This window comes from Acyrthosiphon pisum, chromosome X, assembly GCF_005508785.2.
Source record: "Acyrthosiphon pisum isolate AL4f chromosome X, pea_aphid_22Mar2018_4r6ur, whole genome shotgun sequence".
NCBI lineage: Eukaryota > Metazoa > Arthropoda > Insecta > Hemiptera > Aphididae > Acyrthosiphon > Acyrthosiphon pisum.
Genome location: NC_042493.1, coordinates 99,524,587 through 99,536,429, shown reverse-complemented (window position 1 = coordinate 99,536,429; position 11,843 = coordinate 99,524,587). Strand labels below are relative to the sequence as shown.

The 11,843-nt window shown below is 28.3% G+C and overlaps 1 protein-coding gene across 1 annotated transcript; it reads right to left on the bottom strand.

The window, feature by feature from the left end:
* Positions 1 to 2,865: 2,865 nt before the first annotated feature.
* On the bottom strand, positions 2,866 to 11,499 carry LOC100572268. The gene is made up of 14 exons (XM_003242429.3): positions 11,359 to 11,499; positions 11,182 to 11,292; positions 8,688 to 8,763; positions 7,970 to 8,034; positions 7,819 to 7,900; positions 7,088 to 7,181; positions 6,902 to 7,004; positions 6,729 to 6,839; positions 6,449 to 6,637; positions 6,165 to 6,340; positions 5,378 to 5,470; positions 5,003 to 5,173; positions 4,396 to 4,458; positions 2,866 to 3,219 (listed from the first exon to the last, which is right to left on the bottom strand). Exons 1-14 carry the CDS (start codon positions 11,413 to 11,415, stop codon positions 3,120 to 3,122), a joined length of 1,491 nt encoding a protein of 496 aa, XP_003242477.1. The 5' UTR covers positions 11,416 to 11,499; the 3' UTR covers positions 2,866 to 3,119.
* Between the last annotated feature and the right edge of the window lie 344 nt (positions 11,500 to 11,843).

Genomic DNA, 11,843 nt, shown 5'->3' with positions numbered 1-11,843 from the left:
AGAAACTGACGTACGATATATAGCTCAAAAAGATTGGTTCTCAATTTCACATTACTTAATAAAAATATATGGGTGCTTAACAATTATTTATCTAAATAAATCAGTTAAATTACACAGTTATATAAATTCATTATTGTTATAATTTCAACCATTTTTTTTTTTCATCTAATTAATTTAATAATATCATACATTCTTAACATTATTCTTAACAAATTTAGTTTTTTTAAATTTGTTATTGGAAGGTATCAAATAAATTATTATTAATATTTACAGTGTAATCATACTTACAATAAGAAAGGTGGATGTAAGCCAACGTGATAAATACAATTTATTTCGTATACATTTTAAATGAATCTGCAATAATTAATAAGTTAAAATCATGACTTAATTAATTTCCGATAATCTATTCTTTATAGATCGCAATAAGAAAATAACATAAAAAACCAATTAAATAAAAAAGGCACAAAAAAGGGGAACTCAATATAAATTTGAAATGTGTTCGTCTATAATCAAGTTGATTGTTTTGTACATCAAAATATTATGTTATAAATTTCAAACTTGCATTATTTGCCCTTCATATATTACTTTAACTTGCCAGATTGGTCATGAGTATGATAATAATAATATATAGTACTCCAAATTCTCCGATATTGTTTATTTATCTATCTAGGTGAATCCCTTAGTCAGAAACGGCAAAAACTCATAAAAACTCAAGTATCATAATATAATATGAGCCCGGGTTCATAGAACTATAGAAGCAATTGAGTTACTCAGGCTGAGTGCATAGTTAATGATACTCAAGGCGTCCGTGGTAAAATCGGTAAAATTGGCTGGGCAGTCAACTTGATATAGAGAGAATTTTTTGGATTAGTGGGACATTATAATACGATTTACCATGAATGTGTAATGATCGTAAACTTACCTTCTTTTATTCAATACAGATACCTGGCAATTATTATTCACTCGCGATTCAATATATTACTAAGAAAATATGAAACAGAAATCAAAAAAATGCTTTAACGCAGTTTCAATACCCTGCAGTATATACAAGTATATATTAACTATAAATACCTTTATAAAAATGATATATGTCTAAATGAATAAATAGTTTTATTATTTTTCCGAGTTACACGTAATAATTCATTGTCCAAATTACAAAAACGCTGTGGCCCTTCCACTCCACGTCTGGGTCTCTCCCACTAACACCTCGTCATATTATGTATTTAAAGAAACGCAATTTGTTTATATAATAATTGACATACCTAACTATGATATAATAAATACTAGACTACCATTATAATACTACAAAACTGCAGCTGCGGTATAGGCTATGTCCAAAAAACATAGATAGTCGTTAATCGTAACTGCAGTATTTTTCACAGAATTTTCATTTCATATTATCTCATTAAATTTGAAGGGGAAATATTTTTGGTTTGACTCCAATAAATTACCTCAAACAAGCTGGTATTTAATTTACACGGTGATTAAATACAATTTGTTTCCAGTAAGACTGACGTTTTTTTTCATATCATAAAAACGTAAAAAATTGACTGTTAGATTATATAGGTATAAATTATAATATAATGTACAATACTAACGATTTGACCTCTGGTATACTTCAATGATAATATGGTGTGTTTTATCGTAATAATTTATCATTCTTAAACTGTAATAAAGGATTTAAATATAATATCTACGCGTGTAATCGTGTATATATGACCTAATTGCAGAATCGTTATTAATTTTTTAATTTTAAGGAAAAATAATATTATTCCCATATGTAGAAACCTCAATTTAGTTAATGGCATAGGGGATTTGGTAAGTCTAACAGAATAAAATCTAGAATTCAGTTTTCCATGAAATGATTCGCAACAGTTTGTTGTTCGTTCTGAAGTGGCTGAAAAATCTGCCCAATTTTTTGGTAAAAAATCACTTTTATCTTCGATATAATTTTCAAGTACATAATCAAAAAATTTATAAAGTTTTTCATGTACTGGTATTATAGCCATAAACTCAACAAAAACGTTTTGTATTATCCAAATATTTTTCCACTATCTTTTTCGTGATTGTGCTCGAGGTTACATCCCTCAATATTATTTAAATTATTTATTTTTAAAAACGATGTGCATTTTCTTTTTGTACAAGTCCAATGTTCCATATTTACCGATAGTTCTTTTTGGAATCCATATTTCAAACCCTTAATAAAGAAGATTTTTTTTATTTTTTTCACTTATCATCACTTCCATTTTAACGCACGCACTAGGTTAGTTTTGACAAGACTGACGAAACATAATCAATCTATTAGATATAAATTTATATTTATAAACTTTCCCAGACATCGTAAAACGTAACAAAACATTATACGATTATTGATTGTGCATATACGTATCTTGTAACAATGAGTTTGTATACTGATAAACAGATAACTGATAAGTAATTTTATTCGAGAACCAATTCAAACAGTTGTATACTGGAAAGTATTTTTTTGTCGGAAACCAATTCGTACACGTTTGCCATATTATATTTTCGACAATTATCCAAAATATCGTAAGACCGATAAGATACCGTAAATAAACCGTAGATACCGGTAATAAGCAAATACCGGATACCGTTATCAACATTTGAAATACCGTCAGCCCTAGATTAACTAATCCATTAACACATAATATAAAATTTCACTATGTTAGATGTCTCTTTAGTAAATATAAATGATAATGTATCATATTATTATACATGGTGTATTATAATATAATATATATAACTAGCTGACTCCGTGCACTTCGTTGCCCGTCAACCAATGATTATTATTATAATAGCTTCAAAACCTATGGAAACCCATGACAACCAAAAGACATACACACAGACAGACAGACAAACAATCATTTATATATAATATATAGATATAATATACGTATATCTATAACAGGTTGGTATCTAATGTACATAATATTTGCTTACTTACCGTTTACTACATTATATAGTAACAAGGATCTTAATAAAGTATTCGTAAATGTATTTTATGAAATGATAAAAATCTTATGTTGTGTTTATATATATCACGTATTTTTTGTATTATTTTTTATATAAAATTGCATACAAATATAGGAAACGGTTGAAGTCTACCTCCAATATCTTGTGGGCTCAGCTTTTCCCACGGGAAATGGATCAGAGTTTGTTGTTTTCGTGGCTGGTATTCTACAGAACACACACGATCCATTCCTATATTAACAAAACAATGAAAGTTGAGCCACAGCTTGATGTATTCTTGTTGTTGTATTTTAATTTGGAAGTACAATTTTATCATATTTAGTAAGTCAGTTTCTCAATTCTCAGACCACGCAGTATTAAATATACTTATAAGTGGTTGCAAGAGGTATATCAAATAGAACGTGAACTAAATTCGAATCTTTGGAATTAAAATAATAAAATCAAATTTTACTAGATGCAGGGTTAGAATGGGAAGGGCCCGGAACACTATTTCAAGTTCATTAGCGGCCTATAGTGTATATAGATAATTTTTTTTAAACTCAAACTGTGCTTATAAACCTATGCATTGTGTAAAAGAAACACCTGATAAATGAAATAATAACTCTCGTTCTAATCATTTAAATATATTTAATTTATTTTTTAATAATTTGTAGACTACTATTTTTTACTGCCCATACTAATTTTTTTAACCACCGATCGTAAAAATGTAATTACATTTTTTTTGAAAAATTCAAAATAGCTAATTTGTAAATTTAATTTTGGACACATTTTGATGATAAAAACGTTTATTTAAATCAAGAAATTTATTTTTAAAGTATCAATATTTTTTTGAAGTAAATTATGTAATTTGATACGTAATAACTCTTTTAAAAATATTCTTTTAATAATTTTTTTGATTTAATTTAATCTATTATAGTATACTTTCTAATTATTTATCATCCATACAATTTTTATAATATTTTGTTTTCACACTCTTAACTATTATACATTTAACTAATATCAACTATTTATCAATTTCTGTAGTAAAAATGTTTTGATCCTTCTTAAAAAAACATCATAATTCAGTCGTAATTATTATATTTCGTTAGATTAAGCTTAAGTTCAAATTTTTGTCTTCACTAGCTACAGAGAAAACTTCCCAATAAGTCACCTCCACAGACATGCCTATGTTTTTATATTAAAACATAATTACGTTTATCCGGAATTCCCAAATTATAAGAAAATGTGTACGTATTAAATTATTAGTTCATGTCCGAATATCGATTCTGATATATTATGTTTGATACCTACATACATTCAGTTTGCAGGTATTTTAGGTATTTTAGTATTTGTATGCCTACATCAGTGTATATTAATAAACTCATATTATATATAGGTCAGTGTTTAACACACTTAATATTTACTTACTCATGCATTTTCTGTATGTCCTTTAAAACCCGATTATAGCTGGAGTTTTTATAGTGCGGATTTCTAAAATCAATTTCATAATATCACATTAGTTTTTATACTGTAATTTTGTTTTTGATAGGTAAAATATACACCGTTGCCTTTTTACTATTCATATAACAATAAATTATTTAAAATTTTATCTTGTGTCTTATCGTATTTTCTTGTGAATAGTTTATAATATAAATAAGAAGTTAAGTGTCAAATTAAATTAACTAAAGTTTATAGGAAATTAAATTCAAAATACACATTTAATAAAATAGTTAAGTAAGTATATAGGTTGCTTGAAGTACTAGAATAATAATAATAATTCACAGTAAAAAGAGTAGATTCTTTATCGCCACAATTTAAATATTTGAAAATGTGGTCCTAAAGTATACCTACTTAAAAATTCCAAAAATCAAAATTCAAATAAATATTTTTTAAATAAAAACGATTTGACTATAGGTGAGTTATGGCCGATGGTTGATTAATTAATTATTCATATTTGGTACAACCATATACCTATTAATGACGTGATCATAAATGTATTTGATGAAATGTTTATAATATTATGTCGTATTCATACCTATTATAATAAATTTGTAGTTTGTTTATTTTGTAGTTACAATTTCCTACATCAGGACTGCTTTTTGTCTGCTCCGCTTTAATATTAATTGGTAATACATTAATTTGACCAATGGGCTTGTTTGTCTTCGTTTTTCTCCTCTTCTCTTTTAACGTTTCACGGTTAAAACGGCTGTTTTATAATAACGATAAACAATGTGATATTTGAAAAGTTATTGTTACGCGAAAAAAAATAAAATTTACAACGTTATGTAAAATTTTTTTTAAAAGCATTTTTGTTCAAAATTGATCAAAATCATGAAAGTTTAAAAATGAATTTCTTTATAAAATTCCAAACAATTAATAATAGGATTACAATATGGTTGAATTTTTCTACCTGCCACAACTTGTGCGCATATCTTTTCCTACAGGAGCAGTGTTTGTCATTTTCATCATGGCTGGTGTCGCACATGACATACACGATCCGTCCCTATATATAAAACACAATGAAATTTCACCCACAGTTGCTGTGTATTATTGTTTACCTATGTCATAAGTATTCTTGTTGTTGAATTTTAATTTATATTGGAAAACATTTAGTAAGTCAGTTTCTCAACATTACATAATATAGCCATGTATAGATACTAATAAGTAATAGGTGGATGTGTAAACATTCACGAGCCATTTAATGCGTCACCAAAATGTAAACGAGTTAACGTTAATATTTATTTAAATGATACTTGAACGTATCTTACCTACTTATATATCAAATAGAACATGAACATGACTCATGGAGTACAATATACATCCTAGTTTATTCAAAATGTTAAATTTAAACATTTTACACATTTTTTTTTTTTTTATTTTGTTTAGCTTATGCCCGGAAAATTAGGCCATTACCTTTTTTTTTTTATTTGTAAGTTTTTTGTTGGTAGGGGAGAAACACGTGTGTGTTTGTTTTTGGTAGAATTTTTGATTTGGGCACCTGGAGGTACCTCCCATGCATGGGTGAGGATATGGCGGCACTTGTTCTCCGGACACCGTGACTTGCCCGAAGAAAAATGCCGCCATGGCCGAGGTATCGAACCGGCGTCAATGTGCCTTAGTCCTCTCATCCACTCCGTCCCCCTTTTCACAAATTATATCAATAATTATTTAAATAGTTTATAATACGAATTACTTACTTTATAAATCTTGTGATACCCATTGCCTCGGGATCCCTTGCAATGTATTTTTTTATGCCATCTTCAATTTTAATAAGTCTCAATAAAACATCTTTTTTAAATATCAAGTAATCATTATTTAAACAATTTTTTTTGAGTTCTTCGATATCAGTTTTAGCCTTATTTAATAATTCTTTCTATGTTTAGCAACACAAACATTTTATGTGATTTGGAGTTTATTTTTATATAAGCACATAATATTATAGTGCCACACACAAATGAATACAAAATGAATAGGTACTTACGTGTAACTCTATAAAAGTTTGAATTGTCATAAAATTTGTTCTATAATCCAAGTCAAATTCTCTGAAATTTAAAATAGACAGGTTTGAATGTAAATCTTTTCTTTTCTGAGTCGCTCCAAATATATCTCGAAAAGTCTCGCCTTTGGCGCTCATTTCTAAGTTTTTTAAATTCTCGTCTAGTCTTAATCGCTGTAAATATTTAATAATAATTGAGATTAAAAATTACATTTTAAATTTGTCACAATATAAATCAAGCGAATTAAATGTTATAGTGATTTACATCATAACCATGTTTTTCAATTTCAAACGCCGAACCCATGTCTGAAAAAGCGATTTTTTTTAATGCATCGATATCACTATCTGGAGAACCATCCGAACCATCTTCTGCCTTCTGAAATCAAGACTATAACTTTATTACTTCCGAACATTAAATTCGAAAATAAAATCATTTACAAATGTTTTGATGCTTTTCTTTAGTAATTTAGTCGCTTTATCAATTTTTTTGATTTTACCAAACAGTTTTTCAATAAGCTCCGCTATCACATGTTGGTCGCCACTATAAAACATTTTTATCACATAATATTGCAAGTATAATTATTAATTTTCTATATAAATCAGAATTAATTTTACTAAACGGACTTATGAAGAAAATATTCATGTTTTTCTTCTAAAAACCGGTTCAAACAAAAAGTTGAAGGAGTCGAGATTTTATCCGCGTTCTCTTCAGATAATTCTATTGAAAAATAACACACAAATGTAGAAAATGTAGAATATTTGAATAACAACTAAATAAATACTACTTCCTGAGTTTAAAATTTACTAAGAAATTCATTTTTATAGAGTAAAATAACATAGGTACTTAATAAATCAGTTTCCACAAATTGTGATAAATTATGTTTGTAAAATATGGTATGTACCTATTAACACAAATATTTTCTGAATGGGTGTTCATTTTATTATTTAGAGTGAGTTGTTATTTTTTTAAATTAAAAAACAACCTAAATAAAAAACTTAATTTAGAATGAAATATTTTTTGTTATTGTGTATAATATTTAATATAATTGTATCAAGTTTTCTTACTGTACTCTGGCATAGATTCTAAGTATTCATATTAAAAAACGAAAATAACTTTGAATTTTAAACTTATTTCAATTTTAACTTAACTCAATGAGTAAAAAAAAATAATCAACTACCCTCCCTTGAATATTTTAGTAATTTATTTTAATTTTTTTAATTTTTGATACATCCAATGGGGTGGGGACCGAATTTCCAGGCTACGTATCAACATATTATGCTGAATAAGAAATTCCAGTAGGGCTTCGTCAATTGGGTGTCAGATTGCAAAAGTAAAAAAGAACGTATGATATTACCAGGATCCAATATTATTGCTTTCGAAGGCTCTTTGTAAATTCTCTCCAGTGATTCCTCAAAAGAATCGACCGAATCGCAACTCTAAGTGAAAAAAAATAAATGAAAACAATTAATTTATACTATGGTTTTACAGACTAAGCAACATTTTACCAATGTTGAATTGTCTTGAATATCCGTCGTTGCCAATTCAATGCCACTCACTTTCAATTCTACTTCTTTACGAAAATTGTATAAGGTAATTATTACATATTATCATTATTCTTAATATTGTTTTAATTATATTTTTAAAATTGTCTATAGTGACTAAAATATTAAGTAGTATATTCTGTGAAAACGTCAAGATCCTACAGTTATTCATTTTGAGTTACATATCCTAAAAACCAAATCGATTTTGTCAAAAACTGGTTTTGCTTGCAAATTGTCGCTATTTCCTATTTTTTTACATTCTTAGAGGAGCGATGAATGTATTGAATTACTACAATATGATGTGTTTTTTATTGTTTATATTTGTGTCTGTCTTCACGTTTTGGGATAGTGGAAATGCATCAATAGTTTGTACTTTGGGGGGTGGGGGGTGGGTCAAAAGTAAATAATGCCTAGAAGTTTGGAAAAACTTCTGGGAAAACAGATAAAAAAATTAAGGAAAAACTGAAATTGTAAGGTAAAACCAGTTTTTGAAAAAATTAATTTAGTTTTTTGCTGTAACTTTTCTGTCCACCATACAATTTTCAAAATATTTTAACTGGTTTTGAAATTATTTGTAGGCATAAAGGAATATAAATTAAAATAAGTTATATTTTAAATATTGTCGATTCCACATTTTTTGTAATGTCATAAACTTTTAAAATGTATTATTTATTAATATTACCAGAATTCAGTATTATTTCTTCCGAAGGCCGTTTGTGAATGCTCTGCAGTTCAAACGGTTTGACCAATTCACAACTCTAGGTAAAAAAAAGAAATAAAACAGTTCAGTTATAAAATATTCAATTTTTATAGCTAAGAATTATTTAAAAACTTAAACAAGATTTCTCATAAAAAGCTCACACATTCATCTAAAAATATAACGCAATTTTTTTTATTTTGTCATGGTAAGTTCAAATTGGAACAATATTAGATATTTTTAAACGAAGAACAACATTTTAAGTTATTTTTAAGTAATTTAAAAATGATTTCCGTGGGTACTTCAAACTTTTAATGGTCGTTTATAATATTTTATTTTATTCACACAATGACATTTTAAAATGCATTATTTTTCGACAAAAATTAATTTAACCTTCTGTGCGACCGTTCTATTACTTGTCCGTACTTCTTCCAAAACGAAACAGGCATTGCCATAACCGTCAACGGTGAGCGCTACAGCGATCAACAACTTTTTTTGGCCTAAGCTCGATGATATGGATACTGAGGACATGTGGTTCCAGCAGGATGGTGCTACGTGTCACACAGCGCGTGCAACGATGGACATTCTGCAAGAACGATTTGAGGGCATGGTGATATCACGCAATGGTGACATAAACTGGCCTCCGAGATCGTGCGATTTAATGCCATTAGACTTTTTTCTTTGGGGCTATCTTAAATCGCAGGTCTATGCAAATAAACCACAAACAATTGATCCTCTCAAAGTCAACATAATCAATACCATCAAGCAAATTCAACCAGTTTATGCAACAAAGTGATAGAAAATTGGACCACCCGAATACGTGCCACCAAGCAAAGCCGAGGCGGACATTTGAACGATGTTATATTCCATAAATAATTGCCATATAACGTTCTTTAAAATAAAATAAAAATTAAGTATATATCTCACACACAACTTGTTTTTTTCACTATGAAACATCGAGCGTCCTTATTGAAAAACCCTGTATTAATTATATGTACTAATTGTCGTCTAATAGTAAAATAAACTACCTTTACTACATTTATATCATAAAATATAGTTAGTAATATAGGATGACATAGACCTTAGATTCAAGAATAATAGACGAATCCAGAATGACGATAATATTATGTAAAAATTATAGACTCTGGATAAGGCCATGAGTAGACAAATGTCAAATAACCGATAGAAGACTGAAGAGCTTACTAATGTAGATAATGAAATTATCGCGATAAAAATGTAAATATTATTATACCTAGGTTTATACCACATAAATAATATGGACAATTAAAAAAAAAATTGTAAAATGTAAGCCATTATATGATTTGTAGGTTCATGATCTTATCAGTCTAAAAAAAAAATTATCATGACAATCGTCATGACTGATAAATAACAATATAGTACCACCAGACTACCACAGAATATTATATGAAAACAAAATTTTCTGGGGACTTTGATTATGCATAACTATATAAGTATAAACTATGACAAATGTAATCGTATTAATATAATTATGCATTAGTATAATTATTATATTTATTGCAATAAACTGGCCACAATGTGCAAATTTGTACCAACTACCCTACAGATCCCCAGAGGACAACCCTCCCTATACAAAGCGTTGCTTGAGGAACACTTTGACCACATTTTTTTATTAATGGATATGGGTACTTTTCATTATAATTAGTATTACAACTCGAATTTGTTACGTACTTGTATGATAAAAACATTTTAACAGCCTAATAATAATGACAAATTATATAGGTATCATCGCAGCATTTTGGTACGCATCCTTCGCTCTTTATTTCGCCTATATCGTAGTTCTCCACTTCTAATTGGCTGTCAATCGTATACATACATATATAACATAGAACAAAATCAACCAATGAGAAGTGGAGAATTACGACATAGGCCGGAGGTGAATAAGATCCGTATCTAGTGCGCAAAACTAGTACAACTGTCATGATACCTATATAATTTGTCATGCTAATAATAAACAGCTCCAACAAGATAACAAAAAAAAAATTGTCCTGGATTAATGTTTAGTTATTCTAACATATTGGCCTGCCCTCAGATCATATATAATTTATGGACTGATGGATCAACGTGGGTGTTTCTTGTGTACCAATCACTGTAAAACATATTGACCCATTCGATTACAGGAAACAACGCGTTATCGCGCATGCGTCGCGCCAACAATCACTATAAAATAACTAAAAAGTTAGCGGGTTATGTTGGACACAGAAAATTATCCAAGTAGCTCCATCGATTGTATAATATGACCTAACGCCAGACAAAAAAAACCTTTTCGGTACGTCCCTGCGGCCATTGGCGCGTTAAAAAACGTTCTGATATGCTATAAAACGCAGACAAACTAGGAGTTCCAAATTACACCTCGATACACCAAATGGCACCCCATTTTATCGATACTATAATAAAGGTAATAACTAATAAGTATATTGAACATTAATATGTTAAATACCTGCGAGTATTTTTTGTCATTTTCGGTAAAATCGACGTTTAATGAATGGATATTTGATTGACGCACGATAATCTCCAAAAGTTTCGCCAAAAAATATTGATTTATTTGTCCCTGAAAATTGTTTTGATCATTATTCAATATTCATGCAAGGATTTGAACAAATAGGTAAGTACTCACATTTTTGACATCTATTGCCTCGTGGACCAATTGTTCAACATTCATTGAAAATCCCATAATAATATAAGTACTAAAAAGTTAAAATTAAATATTTAATAAGAACAACTTAAATTTGCTTTAATATATTTTAAAAATATTATTAAATAATATTCAAAATTATGAATCAGTATGTCTAAATTATGTTTCAAAATGGGTTTCATGGGGTAATCAATAGAATTAAATTCCATAGAAACTTTTTTTGGCCAATAAAGTAATATTTATAATTTATTAAATACTATGAAATGTTATAATCTTATTATATAAGGAGACAGCATTTGATTGTTTTTCTGCAAAAAACTCAAAAACTACTAAACCAATTTTGAAAATTTTTTCACCAGTAGATATCTACATACAAAAAGAGCCACACTCGAGAGTTGAGAATGTTAAGATGGATAACAATGATTAAATTCAATTTTAGAAATGTCGTTACTAATACCTTCCTACTC

Excerpts from the sequence above, each read along its gene's own strand:
- LOC100572268 (XM_003242429.3), bottom strand. The coding sequence starts at position 11,415 with ATGGGATTTTCAATGAATGTTGAACAATTGGTCCACGAGGCAATAGAT. Across the intron at positions 6,341-6,448 it reads AAACTTTTATAGAGTTACAC|AAAGAATTATTAAATAAGGC; the intron begins GTAAGTACCTAT and ends TGCTAAACATAG. Across the intron at positions 3,220-4,395 it reads GACATACAGAAAATGCATGA|GAATGGATCGTGTGTGTTCT; the intron begins GTAAGTAAATAT and ends TTGTTAATATAG.